At 39.6% G+C, this 20953-nt stretch overlaps 10 protein-coding genes and 1 non-coding gene across 11 annotated transcripts; 5 read left to right on the forward strand and 6 right to left on the reverse strand.

Moving 5' to 3' along the window:
• Window positions 1-214: 214 nt before the first annotated feature.
• Window positions 215-1364, forward strand: TOT_040000146 (Hbeta58/Vps26 protein; the record flags this gene model as incomplete). The annotated part of the gene is made up of 8 exons (XM_009693770.1): window positions 215-217; window positions 292-408; window positions 441-537; window positions 569-634; window positions 665-794; window positions 825-903; window positions 933-1089; window positions 1120-1364. 8 exons carry the CDS (start codon window positions 215-217, stop codon window positions 1362-1364), a joined length of 894 nt encoding a protein of 297 aa, XP_009692065.1.
• A 162-nt stretch (window positions 1365-1526) lies between these two features.
• Window positions 1527-2175, forward strand: TOT_040000147 (uncharacterized protein; the record flags this gene model as incomplete). Its single annotated transcript, XM_009693771.1, has 3 exons — window positions 1527-1676; window positions 1770-1923; window positions 2027-2175. The coding sequence occupies 3 exons, from the start codon at window positions 1527-1529 to the stop codon at window positions 2173-2175; spliced, it is 453 nt and encodes a 150-aa protein (XP_009692066.1).
• A 306-nt stretch (window positions 2176-2481) lies between these two features.
• TOT_04t000002 lies at window positions 2482-2553 on the forward strand. The gene has a single exon. It is a non-coding gene; the product is annotated as a tRNA-Gly (tRNA).
• Window positions 2554-2595: 42 nt separating this feature from the next.
• On the reverse strand, window positions 2596-3936 carry TOT_040000148 (conserved hypothetical protein; the record flags this gene model as incomplete). The annotated part of the gene is made up of 7 exons (XM_009693772.1): window positions 2596-2772; window positions 2802-3048; window positions 3079-3190; window positions 3231-3378; window positions 3408-3517; window positions 3612-3713; window positions 3774-3936. 7 exons carry the CDS (start codon window positions 3934-3936, stop codon window positions 2596-2598), a joined length of 1059 nt encoding a protein of 352 aa, XP_009692067.1.
• A 209-nt stretch (window positions 3937-4145) lies between these two features.
• On the reverse strand, window positions 4146-5535 carry TOT_040000149 (conserved hypothetical protein; the record flags this gene model as incomplete). Its single annotated transcript, XM_009693773.1, has 4 exons — window positions 4146-4545; window positions 4575-4769; window positions 4812-5268; window positions 5298-5535. 4 exons carry the CDS (start codon window positions 5533-5535, stop codon window positions 4146-4148), a joined length of 1290 nt encoding a protein of 429 aa, XP_009692068.1.
• A 408-nt stretch (window positions 5536-5943) lies between these two features.
• TOT_040000150 (conserved hypothetical protein) lies at window positions 5944-6510 on the forward strand (the record flags this gene model as incomplete). The annotated part of the gene is made up of 1 exon (XM_009693774.1): window positions 5944-6510. The coding sequence occupies one exon, from the start codon at window positions 5944-5946 to the stop codon at window positions 6508-6510; it is 567 nt and encodes a 188-aa protein (XP_009692069.1).
• A 41-nt stretch (window positions 6511-6551) lies between these two features.
• Window positions 6552-10242, reverse strand: TOT_040000151 (protein kinase; the record flags this gene model as incomplete). Its single annotated transcript, XM_009693775.1, is given in 15 exon segments — window positions 6552-6641; window positions 6675-6745; window positions 6913-6953; window positions 6984-7033; window positions 7063-7182; window positions 7248-7316; window positions 7454-7502; window positions 7540-7621; window positions 7653-8482; window positions 8599-8758; window positions 8769-9369; window positions 9404-9439; window positions 9478-9577; window positions 9611-9825; window positions 9856-10242. The coding sequence occupies 15 exon segments, from the start codon at window positions 10240-10242 to the stop codon at window positions 6552-6554; spliced, it is 2901 nt and encodes a 966-aa protein (XP_009692070.1).
• Window positions 10243-10503: 261 nt separating this feature from the next.
• TOT_040000152 (tryptophanyl-tRNA synthetase) lies at window positions 10504-11802 on the forward strand (the record flags this gene model as incomplete). Its single annotated transcript, XM_009693776.1, has 7 exons — window positions 10504-10686; window positions 10783-10897; window positions 10932-11090; window positions 11123-11208; window positions 11239-11399; window positions 11435-11568; window positions 11600-11802. 7 exons carry the CDS (start codon window positions 10504-10506, stop codon window positions 11800-11802), a joined length of 1041 nt encoding a protein of 346 aa, XP_009692071.1.
• Window positions 11803-12330: 528 nt separating this feature from the next.
• TOT_040000153 (conserved hypothetical protein) lies at window positions 12331-14477 on the reverse strand (the record flags this gene model as incomplete). Its single annotated transcript, XM_009693777.1, has 3 exons — window positions 12331-12810; window positions 13164-13403; window positions 13464-14477. The coding sequence occupies 3 exons, from the start codon at window positions 14475-14477 to the stop codon at window positions 12331-12333; spliced, it is 1734 nt and encodes a 577-aa protein (XP_009692072.1).
• A 530-nt stretch (window positions 14478-15007) lies between these two features.
• TOT_040000154 (DEAD-box family helicase) lies at window positions 15008-17201 on the reverse strand (the record flags this gene model as incomplete). The annotated part of the gene is made up of 12 exons (XM_009693778.1): window positions 15008-15177; window positions 15209-15501; window positions 15534-15647; window positions 15759-15868; window positions 15901-16137; window positions 16160-16270; window positions 16307-16414; window positions 16447-16578; window positions 16616-16692; window positions 16723-16822; window positions 16861-17046; window positions 17136-17201. The coding sequence occupies 12 exons, from the start codon at window positions 17199-17201 to the stop codon at window positions 15008-15010; spliced, it is 1704 nt and encodes a 567-aa protein (XP_009692073.1).
• Window positions 17202-17513: 312 nt separating this feature from the next.
• On the reverse strand, window positions 17514-20201 carry TOT_040000155 (conserved hypothetical protein; the record flags this gene model as incomplete). The annotated part of the gene is made up of 1 exon (XM_009693779.1): window positions 17514-20201. One exon carries the CDS (start codon window positions 20199-20201, stop codon window positions 17514-17516), a length of 2688 nt encoding a protein of 895 aa, XP_009692074.1.
• Between the last annotated feature and the right edge of the window lie 752 nt (window positions 20202-20953).

Here is a 20953-nt window from a genome sequence, read left to right on the forward strand (position 1 = left end):
TGAAAAATCGGAAGAGTTCCAGTCGGTTGGTAATATTCATGTATATCGCACTTTCTGATGGTGCTTGCTGATGTTATGAAAAATTTGAGAAATTCAGTATTTGTTTTTATTTTATAATTATAAATCACATTAGGATTTTAAAATATAAGTTTGTAGTTGAAAACTGATCACCATCGCATAATTATGACCATTATTCACATTACACAGCAATAATATGGTACAACCTATATAAACTCTCTTCAGTGACATATATGAATTTACACATCCTTTAATTATTTTAATTCTTTTCAGTTGTCTATGTTTTTTGGCAATGCCGTGTCCTTGGACATTGAAATCGATGCGGACCCGAGCAGGTCATATGTATTCGTCGACCCGGCCCAGAAGGGAGTTAAATGTCCAATATTTTCGGTATTCTTGAATTTTGATGCATTTATTTATAGGAAGGAGAGGATATAAGTGGCACCGCGTTCATAAGTTTGAAGCCCGGGAAACGACTGGAGCACGGAGGAATCAAGGTTGAGTTAATCGGCCAAACAGGTATTTAAACACTAGTGGACGCGTTTTTTAGATACTTTGTATGATAAGTCCGGAGTTTACGATTTTTTTGTCATGTCAAAGGAGATAGAGCCTCCAGGTACTTTGTCTATTCCTTAAAGACGCTTAGGAACACTGATTGAGAGTAAGCATTATAAGTGGAAGTTCCCGCTTGTTGGCATCGAAAATGAGACGTACTGGGGAGTCAACATCAAGCTGTACTATTTCATACGAATTACCGTCATCAAGGGCTACGGAGGGTGAGAGGCCACTTTCACATCCTGATTTAGAAACATCACCAAGGAATCCAGTTTCGCGGTCCAGAACATTGGAGTTCAGCCGGAAATAAATGACACAATAAAGATGGAGGTTTGTTGTCTTGACGTGACGATTTGTAGGTGGGAATTGAGGACTCCATCCACATTGAATTCGAATACAACAAGTCCAAGTATCACCTGAGGGACGTGATTCTGGGCAAGGTCTACTTCTTGTCTGTCGGTCTGAACGTGAAGTACATGGAGATCGCCATACAGAGGGTGGAGTCCATAACTCTAGGTTCGCTCATCATTTTAAACCATTGTGTAGGCCGCAGCACCGTTAACGAGACAATCACCGTCACCAACTTTGAAATCATGGATGGGTCTCCCATAAAGGGAGAGTGCATACCGGTTCGACTCTATCTCAACGGACTCGACATCTGTCCCACCTACAAGAATGTGCAAAACAAGCTGTCTGTGAAGCACTACATAAACCTAATGATCGTCGACGAGGACGATAGGCGTTACTTTAAAAAGCACGAAATAGAGCTGTGGAGAAGCCACTTAGGATGAATCCACACAATTTTAATATCGTGAGCTTTTGTATATTTGTTTAAACCGTCCAATGGATTCATTCCTTGGACCCCAATTTAATTTGTATACACACTCATTATTCAGTTTAAGAATTTTCACTATTTCAATTTATTTTTGATTTATACTTATACAACATAAACAATGAACGACTCTTCTGATTGTGATATATTTTATAACTTAATTAAAAGGACCTTTTTAATAGAATCTCTCAAGGATACTCTTGACCAGATGGTTGAGGGGTACTATTTAACTAAAGAGAGCTCGGATAGAATCTTAAACGAAGCAGTAAAGGTATACTTATTTATATAATCACAGCGATTTAAATATTTAATTATATTCCCTATTGTTTATATAATCATTATGGTCATATTAATCATTTCATAGGAATATCAAATCACTTTAAAAAACAACAAACATCTTTTTTGTAAAATTCTAGTCTTCGGCCAACTTGGTCAATATAAATATCTCGATAATATGTGGACGTTTAACCTAAAGGATCCCCTCATTTGTTACTTCTATTCTCCCAGTGATCCCGATGGTAAATTTTATCTATAAACTCACTTATTTTACCAATTCAACCACAAAATATGCATTTATTATGACATTGATATCTTTTTAACTGACACAATGTAACTATTTAGAGATTGATAATTCGGACGATGACGATTCCTACACACCGAGGAGCAGATCCACTGTTTCTAAGGAAATTTCAAAAAACCTACACTCTGACAATTATAAAGTATTTTGTGTTAAGGGGTATCTTAAAATCATGTCCGTGGAGGACTACTGAAACACCGGTCTGTTTGGCAACTGTGGTCACCCCTGGATTCGTACCTCTCCTCACCCTACTGTACATCTACTATTAAGAATCCCAAATGCAATCAGTATTTTACCCATTTGGTAATTTTAAATCCTTGTTTAATGTTTTACTTTTGTGAGTTTGCGTTTTTTCATTTTTAGCACCATTTACTTGCTTGTTCGCCACTACACTTATTAATTTTTACTTTACTCCACTCATGTTCCATTTTATTCAATTTTAATTATTTTTATTTTCTTTTGTAAACCATTTCAACATTAACTTTTTATATTGTTCTGAGCGTCTGTAGTCCAACGGTTAGGATATCTGCCTTCCAAGCAGGCGACCCGGGTTCGACTCCCGGCCGACGCACTTTTTGTTTTGGGTACCATGTACACTCACGGAGTCACCAAATTAGTTTTTCGAGTAGTTGAACTCGATCAGGTCCCTGATGTCGCACGGGTGCATATAGCACACCTGGATGATCTGGATCATCTTCTGGCTGAGCGGCTTCAGGTTGATCTCGTAGAACGAGCTGATCGACTGGATGATCGTGTCCGTGTACGAGCCGTACATCACGAGCCAGGTCGTCTGCAGCGCTGTCACTTTCTCTCACTTACCACGGGCGCGATGTACAGGATCGCGATCAGCAGGTGCGGCAGGTTCTTGTTCTGGCTGAACACTCCTGACATCATGAACTGCATGATTGACACGCAGAGCAGCATCGACTTGATTGCCGTCTTCGAAATGTCTCCCGACGTGTCGAACGGGAACTGCCAGAGGCTGTATGCGATGTTGTGTCTGTCGACGTAGAACCTTATCACGAAGTACAGTGCCGCCAGCGGCAGCAGGTACGGCGTAAAGAGCCTGCGTCACATTAGTCTCGACTTAACTCACCCGAATGACAGCACCAGCGTCAGCAGCGCCAGGTGGTACGCGTACCAGTATCCCAGGTCGAAGAACGGGATCCCCTCGTCCGTGTTGAATACCATCTGCGTGAAGTACCTCACTACACATTTGTTTTCCTCACTCGCTGGCTCCGCACTTACTTGCTAGTGGCGACATTTGCATCAGCTGGTTGCAGGGCACGATGAACGTTGCGTTGATCAGGTATATTGTCACGTACTTCCAGGACGTGTTGATGAGTATTCTTCCCATCTCCCTCGACAGCAGGTCCACGTCTCCGTCGAACACTCTCTACTCAGTTTGTTGTATCTCCAACATACCCATATTGCGATCATTGACGCCAGCAGTGGCACCACTATTGTGCTCGTGAACAGGTACACTATGTGTTCGAACAGCAGGTACTTTTGGAAATTCGTGTGCGTCCACACTCCTAATTTTCCGTTTTTCAATCTTCACTCACCTATGTGCTTCGACAGGAAGAATATCAGATTCGGGTGAACTGCCGAGTTAATAAACAGCGTCACCAGCGACTGCAGTATACCTACAAGTCGTTGTCACACTTTCCCATTTTTCCTTACCATGCCAAAACGACGACCTAATCAACTGTCCCACTCCTTCCACTGTTTCTATAATTTTTCATTAGATTTTTTCTTGGATCCACTATTGTATAATTTACTTATTTTTACTCAAGTTCACTTCAATACAACACTCACCTTCTTCCTCGTTGTATCTTTTGATGATGTTGAACTTCACCAAAATGTACGTCACAAACAGGTAGAACAGTATCATTGCCAGGTTAATCAGGAACCCTCTTATGATCACGTCCAGCCTTGTTTTGTTAAGGTTCATCCATATTATGTCCTTCGGGTGCGGCGCCGGCGATATGAACCATTTGTGCATCGTTTCCAGTATCCTCTTGTCTGATCATCTATTATTTTCTCGGGTCTCCCTACCTCTCAGGATGTGTATCACTAGGTTTGAGTCTGCAAACGATATGAAACATATTCTCGATGAGTACACCGACTCTCTGTTTTTTTCCTAAATCGTCGTCAACATTACTACTGCCTGTTTACCTCCTCTATGTCCGTCTTGAGTCTTTTGATTGCCATCATTCTCCTCAAGAGTTTACTCTTTACGTTTCCGTAGTGATCGTATATGTCTCTTTCCATGTTCTGTATTCTTTCTTCTGAGGTTTCCTTGTCGTGTGGGCACAGAAGGTTGTGGCATGAAAATGACTTGACATTAATGCCTTCTGTCGATTTCGGGCCTATGTTCAGCCCGTGACAACTCGCCGAGCGTCTGAAGCTCGGCATTCTCTGCGTCATCGGCGCGTTCGTGTCGTCTGAAAACTGCTTCGTATCTGGCGACTTGTGCACGAAGTGCGTTCCCAGCGGCGCCGAGACTGCGTCGTACAGTCCTGCCAGCTGCTTCTTCAGGCACTCCAGCTTATTTTCCAGCCTAAAAGTATTATCTATTTTCCAACTCACAGTAGTCTTCTCCCTTGGTCCTTCACTAGGTGCACTGATATCACCTGTCCTGGGAAGTAGTTGTCGAAGTGTCTGTACATTACTGCTGGGTCTGTCACTGTCTTGCTGAATCCTGAGACCATGATTGTGTGTAGTTGCGGCCTCAGTATTGCTGACACTTGTTTGTTTCCCTGTATTTCCTTGTGTTTTTTACCCCTCACCTCGATGCTGTTTCTGAACTTCAGGATAAAGTAGTACGCTATTATTGAGTACACCCACGTGTTTATGTAAAGTGCCCACGTCGTCGTCTTGCAGTTCAGCATGTCGTGGAATGTGTAACTCAGGAACGTTCCAGGCTCTCCCTGGAACAGGAACACCATGAACACCAACACGTTGATGACCACTGACGAGAGCAGGCACATAAGCATCATTTTGCAGTTCTGTCCCATGAACTTCAGGTACAGTATTGCTTCGTTGTTCGTTATTCTTTTTGAGCAGTCGTACAGCAGATACGTCCACCACGACCTCTTCGACTTAAACTTGTACAGGCTCTTCGCCAACTTCCTGGCTCCTGGGATATCGTCCGTTCCGATAGACTGATTCGGCAACTTTACATAAAGCCCGTAGTTATCAATCGACGACGATGTGAGCCTCAATCTATCTTCAAACTTTTCGCTCATAAACGACTTTTTAGCTGTAAACTCCACATTCGTTTCTAAAGCAGAATATGTGTGTTACACGTACCTTTTTTTAAAAACAGCTTATTCGGTTTCACTGCATCAAAATTGTGTCTGTCGAAGAACTTATCTTCTTCGTTTTTTATCTTTTTTAGGCGCAGCCTTCTCGTTGAAAATCCGACGTGTACCAGCGATATTATACTGTTGCGATATATTGACCAAAGGAAGATAAAAAACGACAGTGTTGCCACGTCGAATATTACTATAGCCATAAAGGCTAAATAACTGTAGTCGTCGAATTTCATTTTACAAATAGTTATTTTTCGCTATAATTTACAATTTGTATTAGTTTAGCCGATTAAGAGCTATTGACAATATTTTATTCTCATATTTTACAGACTTATTTAACAATTTTAATCATTTAGATATAATAAAATGTGTTATATATTTACAAATATTTTTTCAAATTTTCCACCATCGGCTGCTCACACTTTGCACTATCGTCTTCGTGGTACACTAACTATTTACTTGTTTTTTCATAGTTCAAATGTTGTATCATAGTCACTTTGTCAATTATTACCGCTTTGTTTTATTTTTCATATAAATTCTTCATTTTTGCTCACATACATTTATTCTACACTTATTCTTCTTTATTTTGTTCAGACATGTATAGTTTCTTTTAAATCACTTTAAACTCTCACACAATTTTAATTATGGTTGGCAAGGCTTGGAAAAATTTTGTCAACGAGTATCTCACTGAGATTGAGGACTCTTACACCAATGAGGAGCCTGACGTTGAGGAATCTTTCGAGAATCCTTCTTCCTTTGGCCTCGACCACATTATGAACGACAAGAAATCTTGGTGCAGCACCATTGATCGCTCTTTCGGCTACGCTTTCAAGTTTTTTTGTCGCTTCGTCGTTACGAGGACCTTGGCTGAGTCTTCCATTCTCAACAGGTTCCAAATTAGGCCTTCTAATTTCAACGGCACCATAGATCGCAACTTTTGTTTTTCCGTCGCTCCTTCTGCGGCTCCCCTGCCAAAATACTACGAGTCCTACCCTCGGTACGCTCGGTGGCACAACTGGCACGTCAGGAGCCGCAGGCTCTTTCGGACTCGGCGCAGCTGCAACTTGAGTTACCTTCGTATGCTCACCACTTACCTGCGCCCTCCCTCCAAGCGCTCTTCCGGGGCGGTCGCCGTGGAGGTTGACAAGTACCGCGTCGTCAAGCCCGTCACTCAGTTTTCGACGCCCACTCTCTCTGCGGTTTTCGAGTAATTCGTACATTTACGCTTATTACATTAATGTTTTACGTTACATTATTCGCAGTAGAATATTTGCGAGCTCAGTGCTTCCTCTATTGACGGTCTATCGTTCGGGTCCACTGCCAGGAACGCTCTTATGAGCTTCTGCACATTTCTGTCAACTCTCTTCATACTAACCTTGCAGTCGTCTGAGACCTTGTACGTTTGCGGGAACTTAACTCCCAGTATCGCCTCTTGGTACACTCGCTCTAATTACCCATTTGTCAGTGCAATTTATGTACTATAGCTACGTATCTACTTACACATCTACGCGTCTAGTTAAATACGTTCATATATAAACAAGTGCACACACACACACACAAGTATTTGTACATATTATATACACACTTAACCGATTCCGTGCATATATTCTTACCTGATAGCGAACTCTTGCTGCAAAAGGTTCCGAACGGTCGACTACACGTGCTTATTGTCGTCCTAGCTCACCTGTTGAACAACATCTCGTACAGTATGCATCCCACTGCCCATATATCGATCTAAATGCTCATATATTCCTCAACTCTACCTTGTCTGACAGCGGCACCTTCGCGTTTGCTCTCGTGTTTGCCATCAGGCACTCCGGCGGCTGGTACCATATCGTTCCTCCTCCTCCCCAGTACACTTCTGTTGCGTCGTGGCTTGCCATCTAAACATTATTATCACCATAGCTATCTTTCCTCTTATCAACTATATGCACTGTGCTCATCTTACCTTTGACAGACCAAAGTCCGCCAGCTTTATGTTTCCTCTGTGGTTCAGGATATTTCCTGGCTTCAGGTCCTACACGTTCCATTGCATTTGCATTTCTAGAATCTGCTACTACTACTGATACTGCTACTACCAATACTACATCTACTACTGCTGATACCCCTATAGCTGGGTAACTAAATCACGACTACGTGGATGCCTAAACTTACACAGTGGTGCACTCTTCCTTCCGGCAGCGTCTTCATGTACAGCAATCCCCTAATCGTCGTTACTTTCGTGTCTAAGGTCCACTTACTGCAGTATTTGGTACGTCCAGGTTATCGCCAGCTTCTCTGGCACTGGCCCGTGCAGCTTTATGTAGTGGTCCAGGTCTCCGTCTACACACTTTCATCAGTTGTCGCTCCCTACCGTCGCACAGCTCCAGTATCGTCGCCAGCATGTTGTCGCCCATCTCGAAGCACGCCTTCATGTTAACGATGTTCGGGTGCGTTCTGCACGTCTTGTGTATGTCGATCTCGTTTTTAACTCTCATGACTACGTTTCCTCGCTCCACTGCGTCCATGTCGTGCGACAGGATGTGCAGCTTCGCCGCCTGCACTGTCAGCGTGATCGGGTCGAAGACTTCCCACACTTCTGCGAAGCCTCCCTTTCCCAGCATGTTGAGGAGTCTGTATCCTCTCTTCAGGGGCGGGAATCCTCCCCATTTTGAGTTTCTTTCTGCCCAGTGCAGCTTCAGCTTTTTGTACAGTGCCGACCTTCCGTTGTCCAGCTTTTTCTTCAGGTCGAAAAGCTCCGAGTTTGCTTCCAGTATCTGCTCCAGCACCAGTGCCACCAGCTCCCTTCCTCTGTTTTTAACTGTCTTCATCATGTAGAGTGAGCTTTGCAGCACCTTCATGAGCTTGATTTCTGCGTAGCAGCACGTCGTGTACAGTGTTCCGTCTCTGAACGTGTCCTGACTCGGCGGCACTGTCACTCTGTTCGTATCCGTTTCATCTAGCCAATCCAACTGCTGAGGCATACTTGTGAATCCTAAGACTTGACTTCCGCCTGCGAACATCAGCGTTCCCAGCTCGTGCAGCAGCTGGTGGTATCCGTCCATTTCTCCTCTCTCCTCCATCTTACTGTATATCCACTTATTAACTCCTCCAGACGGCACTCTTGCTGAGAACACTTCGTTATGATCCACATCGTTGTATGAGCCCACTGAGTGCGTCGATGACGTGGTATTCCTCATCCTACTTTATCGTTATCACTACTGACGTTTCTGCCACTACTACTGATACTAATACTAACACTAACACTACTACTACCAATACTAATACTAACACTTCTACATTGAATTAACTCATCTCACCTTGGCGTCGTCGTTGTGTTCTGGTCTCTTTGTACCAGCTGAATTGGGTTGTTCTGGTTAAACCTTGCTGATGCCGCTGGCGTTTGATTCGACTTATCCGCGTTACTGCTCGTCGACGTCATGTTATTATCGTCACATTCTGCATTCATATTTCCACTTTCTAAGCTTACTTGTTTTTGAGTCCATATTCCTCTCTTCGTCCTCTGACATAACTTCCATGTTTATTTGTGTTGCGCTTGTGTCCTTCGCGTTAGTTTCGTTAGACACTCCTCCTCCATACGGTATCGTCGTATCTCTTGACGAGTTATAGTTATTGTTTTGGTATTCGTCTGTATAGTTTGAGTTATAATTTTCCGAGTTGTGATGTGTGTTCATTGCTGTGTTCATTGCTGGGTCTATTGGCGTCGTGTTTTCGTTCCTGTTATCGATGTACGTTTCCATGTTTTGGTTAACTCCCACCATGTCTCTTTCTGTTGACTGTGTTTCTATGTTTTCTGGTTGTATTGGTCTCTGTACCATGTTCCTTCTCGTTGGTGTTGCTTGGATTCCTCTTGCTCCTCTTCTATTCCTATCCCATGTTCTTCTTAGACATGCGAACGACACTGTGTACAGCTTCCTCCACCTTTTCTTCAACATATTTGTCTCTCTGTGGAATTCACTTATAAAATCTCTTCTTCCGTATGTATTTTCTTCTGCTATCAGTTCACATTCGTACATTTTCCTTTCACATTCTTTTGCCTCTGCCAGTATTTCAAAAAAGTACCTCGACACCTAATTTTACTTTGACCAACACTACTCTACTTACCGACGATGCTTTGTGCTTTAATTTCTTATTTTTTTCCTAAAATTTATTATTTACCTCTCAATATCTATACGCACCTGTTCTTTGTATAAGTAATCGTGATATTTGTTCAACATGTCATTGATCGACTTAAAGTATGATGGATTAAATTTCCTCCAGTCTCTTATATTATCATTTCTGTAAATCATAAACTAACTCATTCCAACTTACGATTTATAATTTGACTCTAAATCGTTAATCTGTTTATTTTCTTCAAACAATCTCGAAAATTCCTTGTTATTTAACACCTTTGATTTAAATTCATTTTTAAACCCATTTAAATTTTCCGAGTATTTTTCCATGTAATAATTAACCAAATAATTTTGTATTAAATTCCTTTTCCACTGTTTACAAAACACATAGTGCCTTCTGTGTTTTTTTATCTCCTGCACACATTTACTTATCATATCACTAACCTGTATAAATTTATTTGACACTGAGTACGCTCGTTCTGAACTTATATCAAGCCCATTTTCTGCTTCTTTGTTGTCCAGAAACTTTGCTACATCGTCTCCGAACAGTTCATCGAATGGAACTTTATACATATTTTCTATCTGATCAGTCAATGAAGGACTATACGCTATTAATGTTCTTCTTGGAGTTTTGACCAATTTCGGAAGAACGGGATATTCTGCGTTCGATCCAGAATTGTGCGATGAATTGTTTTCAGGTAAGTTAACCCTATTTAGTTTGTATGGATAGTCTGAGGGTACTACAAAAACTTCCTCCTTGTCGTTTGAGTTGACGAAAACTAACGGTATGTTAGAATCCACAAATTCCAGGTTGATTGCCCTTTCTTCCATTTCAATCAATCATACATAAAATATTATATAAAACTAAAATTTTTATAAAATTAAAAAATTACACATCGACAAATTTAAAATATTTATCTTGTATAAAACTTCCTCAGTCCCCATCCTAAAACAACATATTTACACATTTGTTATAAAATTTTGTTAATTTCATTCAATTTTTTATTTTAAATAAATGTTTATATCATTTATTAAACTCGTTGATAGATTCCTATTAGAATCCTGATGATTAATTTTTAATGTGTAATATTCATGCTTTTTACAAAATTAATCTATTTATGTACAATATTTTTTAAATTTCAGTTTAGTTCCAGCGTTTCAATATCTTATAAACAACATAAATCCAGAATTTCATTTATAAACACTCCAAATCGCTCTTTTTTGTTTAATAGGCACTTAAAAACACACAATAATGTCACACTCTCTGGAATCCAGGTACTTGAACCTTTTTTTCAATATCTACTAAATCACCATGTACCTATAAATACACATTTTATACTTAATTTGCTTTTAAATTAATTTCATGTTTAGCCTTCCGGTGAATTACACATTGGCAATTACATAGGTTGTATACAACCATGTTTAACCTACCAGTCTAACAACAATGACTTGCACATGATGATTGCTGACAATCATGCTTTGTCTGGTGAGTCATCAACCCCGTGTAATAATTGTTTTAGGTTATAATTTTGGAGATAATTTGAGGGAAAACACTAGAAAAACTATTGCATTGACGCTCGCCTGTGGAATTGACCCAAATAAAACCACTATTTTTGCGCAGAGCCACTTTCCTCAAATCCTTGAGATGAATTGGATTTTAGGTTCATTTATTAAAACATGTTTGTCTAAACGGAACACAATTTTTGTTTAGCAAAATTTTATAAGCTTGCTCAATTTCGCAACAGGGGAGTCGACTCGGCTGACATGAGTATTGCAAAGTTTCTTTATCCTCTACTGGTACCTTTCAAATCAATATAACTACATTAGATGGCTTCCGACATTCTTGCTTTGAATGCCAGGCTTGTGATTGCTGGCCCTGATCAGAAAATAAATCTCAGCTTAGCCAGATATTCAGCCAGGAAGCTGAATCGTATTATTGGCTCAGACACTTTCATTGTTCCCGAACCCGTGTATTCTCACACCTACAGGTTAGATTCAAACTCTCATACAACTCATCTATTAGAGTCAAGTCTCTCTCTGACGGTAGGAAGAAGATGTCGAAGACGGGCTCTTCCAACATGGATGTCATAAACTTGCTGGACTCCGAGGACATGATTTACCGCAAAATCAGGTCCGCCAAGACTCAGTCTTCTGATGGTATTAGGTTCTCTTTTACACGCACTTTCAGATGACGCCTCTCCTGAACTCAATAACCTCCTCGCTCTTTACAGTATCTTTTCTGGGAGGCCCTATGATGACGTCGTCGACCACTGTGATATGTCCAACTTTTTGAAACTTAAAACTGATTTGGCATCACACATCATCGACTTCCTCAGTCCCATTAAGAGGTATCTACATTCTATTACAGCACACCCCTTAACCTATTTCTAGGAGATTTTATGATATATACCATGACGAGCACTTCATTGGCTCCATCCTTGAACGATCTAGGCATAAGCTGAACAATGCATTCGACAATAGACTTCGAGTTCGTTTACACAGACTCATATCATTGTTTATATGTTTATTCATACTTATGTGCTCATTTATATTTTCAGGAGGTGAAACAACTTTTCAATTGCTAACTTTGTTAAGTACTCATTATCATTCACCTACCATGTGTATACTTAATACCATATTGACTTACACATAGTATATATTTTTAATTCATTTAATTTAAAAGATCATTTTTACATGTGTCCATATATCTATCAACATACAAACATACATATAGATGCATATTCATACATAAAAATACTTAAATGTATCATTATATTCATACATATATACAAACAAATATATATATACATACATACAAACATACTTATATGTATCAGTATGTATATATTGCGTTCAATGGCAACTATCATTTACTTGAAAGTGTAAGGGTGCTTTTTAATAAATTGAAATATTATACAGTTAAACTTTACTCAAAGTTTGGAAAAGCCGATACTTGAAGGATATTTGCAGCGGGTTTTCTGGAACTGGTTCTGGCTTCGGCCTGTCGTAGACTGGCGTCGGCGCCACTATGTTCGATGGGTCAAGCAGGAACGGGTTTCTCTCCTCCAGCCTCTTCTCGTGCTCAATTTTACTAATCATCAGGTTGTCTATAAACTTCTTCGCGTCCTCGTAGTCCGTGTTTTTCTTAGTGCATATGTTCAACATTCTTTCTGCTTCCTCCATCGTGATCATCCTCAGGTTTTCTGTGCTTATAAACTTCTCTTCCACCACATCTACATATTTACTCAAATTTATTTTACACTTACCGACAAATTCACGTTTATTTATTGATACTGCTGCCTTTTCCGTTTTTTCTGAACTTCCTGAGTGATTCCTTGCTATCGATTTAGAGCCTTTTGCGGCTGGTTTTGTTTTATTAAAGGCTTTCTCATCATAAATCTAAAGATCATTTAATATTCTTACTTTTACATCATTACTAACATTTACATAACTACTAACATTTACATCATTACTAACATTTACATCATTACTAACATTTACATAACTACTAACATTTACATAACTACTAACATTTACATCATTACTAACATTTACATCATTACTAACATTTACATAATTACTAACATTTACATAATTACTAACATTTACATCATTACTAACATTTACATAACTAGTAGCTTCTACTGACAATGCAACTACATATACACAGACTGATATATATTTACACGCTACTACATAAGCATCCTCATATCTGTGTAATGATAAATATCACAGTGTCTACTTGCACTTACGTCTTGCTTTTTCTTTCGCGACCTTTGGGACTTCGATCTCCTCCCCGGTTGCTTCAGCTCCTCCATGTACTCAGGCTGCGCGCTCAGCGGCGTCAGGTCCTCGGCGAAACCCACTCTTCCCTCCTGCTCCGCGTCCACTGCGTATGCTTCCTGCTTCTTCTTTGCCTTCCTTCCTCTGTTAGACTTTTTCTTCGGTTGCGCTTGCGCTTGCTCTTGCTCCATCATATACGGGTCTTCCAACTTTGTTTCAAATTCAACTGGCATTTGATCTGACGCTTCGTCTGCATATTCCTGGTTCACTTGATCTTCCACGTCCTCCTCCTTTTCTTCTCCAGGCTCTCCTTCCTCTATCACTTCCTTTTCTTCTTCCTGCAGGTCTCCGTCTTCCTTGAGGTCCTCGTTCAGGAAATCGTCTACGTCTAGTGGCAGATCTCTCGCGTCGTTCTCCAGGTACGCTTCCGTCTGATCTGTTTCTGTGTATTCTCCTGTTCTTTCTCGTGTGTGTTCTACTGTTTCTGCTGTCGATTGTTCTTCCTTCTCATCTATTAGCATGTCTCCAAATCCCTCTGAGAAGGTATCGTCCTGCTCTTCTTCCTCTTTATGGTCTACTACGGCTGGCTTCTCCTGTGCTATCGGCTCCACTTGTGGGCTTCTGTTTGTCTTTGGAACTGCGAAACTAGATTTAACGTCCCATCTCGACACTTTCGGCCTTCTTGCTGATGCCGACCTTGCCTCTTCGTGCTGTTTTTCGTCTGTGTATGACGTCGTTTTCGTCTTCTTCGTCACCATTGGCATCGATTGCACTCTTATAAGTCTCTTGTTGTCCAGCAGCGTCTTCCCATCCGTGTATTGGTATTCGCTCGATGATGCTTCGTTGATGTACTTCGATCCTGTATAGTCCGTATCTGTCGCCTGCGCAGGCTTCTTGTACACCGACCTTCTTGAGCTCTTCGTCGTCGTCGGTCCGTACGTCGAATCTACGCTGTCTGGTCTATATCCTCCTATGTTGGCCTGTCCTTCTTCCATCTTCTGATCCGCGTTCCTTCTTCTCTCCGACACTTTACTTTTTGGCTTCTGTAGTGGCGTTGCTGTGTACTGTGTGTTCGTTGTTTCCGACGTCATCCCTTTATTTTCATTTGCCATTTTTGCAAACATGTCTTCGTAGTATTTTATTTTTCTCATTTCTCTCGAACTCAGCTTCGGATCAAAATGCGACGTTGCTTCTGAGCTCTTCGCCCTGCTCCCATCATCGTGGGTGAATCCTATTTTTTCAGGGTGATTTGTGACCTTCAATTCTCCATCCTCTCCATCCATTTGACTCTGTTAATATATATTTCCATATATTGACTTTATTTAATTTTATAAAATATTTAAGAATCTCTTAAATTTTTCACAAAATTAAATACGTTTTTTTCCTTTCCCATTTACTTCTTAATACTCTAAATAAAGGCTAAAATTTGTACTGTTTCTATGTATCAAATTTCCTTTTTTTCTAGGGTATATTTATATAACGTCCCTTTTCCATATATTCATTACCACCTGCTAAAAACAATCAGTCAAAACAGAATCTTTTAAATATTGATTCTATTTACTGTCTCGACAAATGTTTAAAATGTAATTTATACACATATTAATGTTTTTTATTTCACAACACCATTATTCGTTAAACACTACTATTTTAATCTAATTATTTTACACATATTCCTATACCATATTTAGCATTATATTTTTCGTTGATTTACACTTTTCAACATTATTTTACAAATCCTATTCTATGTTTCAACCGTCCTGGGTTACTTTTTTCCTTTTGAACCTGTTTTCTCACCTTTTGTTCTATATTATTTTTAATTTTTTCTTTTCTTTTTAAACATCCTTTTCACCTTTTTAAATTTATTTTTATCTATTTCATTTTTTGTTTTTTCTGCCATTTTTTGTGTTTTCCACTTTGCTTCCACGTATTCTTGTTTTGATGCGCTTTTCTTTTCTTTTATCGATCTAAACCACTTTCTTTTTTCTAAAAACTTATCTTTATTTTATTTTCTAACCTGTTTCCTTTCCTTCTACGTTTTTCATTGTGCTATCAATCTTTTTTATATCCTTTTCTATCTTTTCGTTTAACAAAATCTCCTTTATTTTTTCTTCCAACTCTGCGATACTGTTTTTGTACTTATTAAGTATTCCTGATGCTACTTTTCTCTTATTATTTTCATATTTTGATCCCAATGTAGACGTTTTCTTCAGAAACAGCTTAACTTGCGATCTTTGCTCATCCACGTACAATGTGATTGCCTTTCCTGAGGATCCCATTCTTGCTGTTCTACCCACTCTGTGTATATACCTAAAACACTGTTATTTATCTTCTATCCGCACCTCGTTATATCTGTCGGCAAGTCCACGTTGATTACTGTTTTTATTCCTGGTATGTCCAGTCCTCTCGATGCCAACTCGCTCGCCAACAGGTAGTCCACCTCAGATTTTTTAAACCTTAACATGTCAGTCATTACTTATCAATAATCAAATATCAATAACCAATTATCAATAATCAAATATCAATCACCAATCTTTAAGAGGTTGATTAATATTAACAAGACTTACTTTTCCACCGACTCAAACCTCTTTGATTGCGATAGGTTTCCGTGCAACTCTGCACACTTCAGTTTCATCAGCTTAAATATTAAATACATCCTGTGTGCTGCTCTTTTCGTCTACACATCCTTTTCAATCACCCTTTACTAACCTGAAAGAACAGTATCGTTTTTTCCTTGCAGTACTTTGTGCACAGGTACACTGCGCACGCCTCTCTATACTCCTCTTTTGGTATCATTAGCATTTCGAACTCCAGCGTTTTTGACACTTTTGTTGGCTCATCCACCTTAACGTACACCGGGTTTGTCATTGACAGGTTTACCAGTTCCTTCGTTTCCTCTGTCAACGTTGCACTGAATAGCATGGTCTGCCTATTTCTATTACAGAACTTCAGCACTTGCAAACACTACGTTTTTCATTTTACTTTTTCTTTTCGGTCTTACCTCGTCTCTGAATCCCAACTCCAGGAGCTTATCTGCTTCATCCATTATCACCACTTCTATGTTTTCCACGTTGATTGACTGACGTTATTATTATTATTATAGTCATTCACTTACGCTTGAGTTGAGCAGCATATCCAGTGCTCTTCCTGGCGTACATATTATTGTATCTGGTATTTGCTTCAGCTTATTCTCCTGCTCCTTTATTGGTATCCCTCCCGTCAACTATGGGCCTTTTCATTGTGCTCCGCACTTACCAGGGCTGCGTTTGTCGTCAAGTACTTAGATAGCGATTTATACACTTCGTAACACTGTGCTGCCAGCTCTCTTGTTGGTAATATCACCAAAACCTTCGTTCCGTGTCTCAATCCGTGTGTGTAGTTATCTTTCTACGTAATTTAGTTGTTCATAACTCTATGTGCTTACTGTTCGTTGTTTTATGAATCCAGATGCCACCAATCTTTGCAATGTCGGAATTACAAACGACGCTGTTTTTCCGGATCCTGCCAATTATTACAATTCTTTATCCATACCTGTTTCTGCTGTCACTAACAAGTCCTTTCCTTCCAGTGCCAGTGGTATTACTTTAGTTTGAATCAACGTTGGATGTTCGTATCCTAGTTCATAAATCGCCTAATATTCGTTATTTCTACTTCTATAAAAACAAATACCTTAAGAAGTGATTTACATAATGAAAAATCCGACCAATTAAGATTAGAAAGTAGCACATTGGTTTTAGAAGTGGAGCCGGATTGCGTTTTATTTATTTTTTTATCCAAACCTTCACCTTTAGTTTCTTTCACAGCACTTTCGTGTTTTTCATTCGTGTTTTCTGACAATAAATCAAGGAATCCTTCCTATAATTACATAATGCTTATAAATCATTAAATAACACTCCATCTAATACACATACGTAATTATATTAATCAAACATCACTTAGCATACTTTAAATTCAACTTCCAAGTCTCCTTCATCATCCGACTCACTTTTAAATTCCATTTTTTTGTTCATTTTCATAGAATCTCAACATGTCACAATTTTATTTTATTCTTTTAAATGTGTAATAGTTTCTCATCAGTTTAACCAATGTAATAATCCAATAATCTCGTTTAAATATAAATATTTATACTTTTTCAACAATTCTCTATTATTTATGACCTGCTCTTCACCACATACGACCATATATTTTTATTTAATCAACGGGTTGAATTATCTATTTTTATATACACAAAACTAAAACATTAAAATTGCTTTGAGCTTCTGTCGGTTTATTGGTCCCTACCATTCCGGTATCATCGAAAATGTATGTATCCCAGGTTACGTTTATCGCGCTTGAGCGCGATTTCCGTTTTGTCCGTTAGACGCTGGCTGTGACGCTGGCGCGGCTTGTGAAAACATCATCGGCCCTTCTACTACGGCCATATCTTCATCATCACTGTCTGCTTTTGACCCAGACTTAGGTTGAGAAGTCTGTTGTGGCTGCGGTGTGGATTGTGTAGCAGTTTGTTGAGAAGAATCTGGCACTGTAAACCATCCATCGTCTTCCGCAGGTACGGTTACAGGCTGTGGTTGCACTTGAGGAGTTGGTGAAGGTGGTGGAGAATGTTGCGCTGGAGGCGTTGGTGCAGCTGGTTGTGTCTGTGTCTGTGAAACTTCCATAGGTCCTAAAACGACTGCTAGATCATCATCATCATCCTCTTCGTCTTGTTGTTGTTGTTGTGGTTTAATCGCCTGCTGTGGTTGAATGGTCTGTTGAGGTTGTGCCTGTTGTGGTTGAATGGTCTGTTGAGGCTGTGTCTGTTGTGGTTGGATGACTTGTGGTTGAATGGTCTGTTGAGGCTGTGTCTGTTGTGGTTGGATGACTTGTGGTTGAATCGTCTGTTGAGACCCATCCTGCAGTGAATGTGATTCTTGTTGATCAGTTGACTGTTCTTGTGCTTTTGGTTGAGCTACTTGTTCTTGATGTTCCGATGGTTGATCTTGGGTTGCATCCTGTTCAGGTTCTTCGGTTGACTGTGGTTGTTCTTGTTGTTCAGATGGTTCTGGTTGTTCAGACGACTGTGGTTGTTCTTGTACTTGAGGTTGTGATTCGTGTTGGTGTTCTTGATCTGGTTGTTCTTGTTCTTGAGGTTGTGATGCCTGTTGCTGGTCTTGATCAGGTTGTTCTTGTGGTTGCAGTGCAGGTTGTTGTGATTCTTGAGGCGGTTGCTGAGTAGGCTGTGAGGGTGTCAAATTAAGCATGGGTCCTTCCACAACTGAAATTTCCTCGTCGCTATCCGTAGACGCTCTCCGAGTTACGATTGGGGCTGTTGCTGTGACTGGGGGCGGTGTGGCAACAGTGTCAGTTGTAGGAGGTTGAGTTGTAATCGGAGGGGTTGCAAGCGCCGGCATTGGTTGTGAAATCACTGGAGGACCTTCGACAACACTTATTACTTCGTCTGCAGCTTCTGGTTGCAGACCTCCCTTTAACGTCGACATGCCACTTGACTTCTTTGTGAAGTCAAAGTCCTTCAAGAGACCCTTTATTGCCAGGGGGTTCCCTTTCAGTGGGTCTGTTGAGGCGATGTAGTCAACCCTGTTGTTATTTGACGTCGTTTTCATTACCAGGCTGACACTTTCTCCGTTTTCGCACAGGATCAGCCTGTGGTCTTGATCCTTGCTTAAATAAAACTCCATGTTCGGGAATATGACGAACCTTTCCTTTCCCTTTTCGAAGTCGAACACTTTGAACCTTCCGTGGTGCGAAATCTCAATTCCCTGGTGCAGAGCATCAGGCACAATCGTCGTGTAGAAGAGCACATTTTCGTCATCAATGTTTTCCCTTCCAATGATTGTCTTCGTTCTCTTCAGGTCGTGCTTATTTACAGCGTTTAGGTCCTTCTTGTACACGTTTCCCCTTTTGACGTACTTCTCGTGGTGTACTACATTGTCGTTAACGTATGTAAACATCATCTGCTCGTAATTATTTTTTGACCTTATAGAGTGGAACTTAAATCCTTCGTCAATGATGAAGTGCTTGTCAAAAACGACATTTATTCTCTCGGTCTTACCGCCCTGTTCTCTTACATCCAAATGGAATCTCAAGTTTCCTGTTGTCTGACTCATCAATTTTCCCACGTCGTTTCTGTTTATCTTCAGGTTGTCATAGGAAAACACCTCGTTGTCGTATGGAGTTGAGTGATCTGCAAAAATGTTTGCCATATCAATATCGTCGAAAGTCCTCATGAGACTGACGTCCATCAAAATATTGGTGTTTTGCTGTTTGGAAAGGGTGTATTTTAACCACTTATTTTCAGTGGTCAAATAGGCCACCAAAATACTATATCTTCCGTTATCTTGGGTATAACAGATAAAGTTTTCCTTTACTTGGTGTTCAACACTTCTGTTGGCATCGCCGATAATAATTTTGGACACCAGCTCTCTAGGGCCCTTAGGCTTATAGCATTTTATATTTCCAACCTCTTCCAGAGTAAACTGTGCGGAGGGGTTAATTAAATCCAACTCTAGTAACGTCTGTGTTCCGGGTTTAGCTGATGCTTGCGATGAACTCTGATCGGGAGCAACCCTTACGAAACCATTTGGCTGTAAAAAAAATTGTTCGTTCGAAGAATCTTTAAAGACGACTGTAATATTGCCATTGAATGGTGAGTTCGAGAAAACATGGTCTATTTCCTTATGAAATTCAATAAATTGCTGATTTCCAGCAATTTTATCAAGCTTTTTACCGTTAGCTGATGAATACTTGATAACTCCAGGAATGCTAGTGTTCACGACGAGATCGGGACTAACTTGGGAGGCTCCAAAATCCAAAGTAACTGAATTTGTGGGCTGAGAAGCATTTCTAATACTGGGTATAACTGATGATACCACAGAACTAAAGGTTGAGGTGGATCTCATGGAAACGGTATCAGGAGCCTTACCGGCTGGCTGACAGGAAGCCTTAAATCCACCGAAGCCGACATATTTGAAGCTCAAAACCGTAAAATATATAAAAATATGAGAAAACTGCATTTTTAAAATCCCTGGTTTCAGGATTCCACAATTATATAACTACAAAGTAAGATATGTTTCTATCTTTAGAATACAATAACAATTAAAAGATTCTACATGATTTTATAATATTAAATTATCAATATTTAGATAAAAATATTGATTAGATACAGTTAATTGCCCACCTCAATCCAATGTATGTGAGACTGCCAGGGGATAGAAGGTATCCTGTAGACTGTGCATGATTTAATTAAAAATCTCAATTTCCGGAATTTGCAAATATTTATTAATAAATACAATGTAGAAGTAAGGATACAACATTTTTATAAACAATTATGTTGTTTAAGTTTTATAAATGATATACACATATACGGGTGGTGTTTAAATTTATAAATAATTATTTTTAAATAAATATTAATATAATAAAAGAATTTTAATGAAAATATAACAGAGGTAAAAATTCAGATCAATTGTGTATTAAACGTAACAATTATGGAAACCCAACTCTAATCATATGAATGGTGGACAAATTATACAAAAACTGAGTGGAAATAAAAATATACATATTATTCTGTTTTCGAACAAGTATATCTGCTTTATCGGTTTTTAGTATTCTGGATTACATACAGGAATCTCGCTATCCAATGGTATACACATTTCGCAGAAACATCTTTATAAATTTTTAAACTAACACTTTTATTTTAAAAATTCTATTTTCTATTTAATTCGTATATTTTGGCACCTTAATGCACTTCCGGCTGCCCATCACATTT

This window comes from Theileria orientalis, chromosome 4 (genome assembly GCF_000740895.1).
Source record: "Theileria orientalis strain Shintoku DNA, chromosome 4, complete genome".
In the NCBI taxonomy this organism is placed as follows: Eukaryota; Apicomplexa; class Aconoidasida; order Piroplasmida; family Theileriidae; genus Theileria; species Theileria orientalis.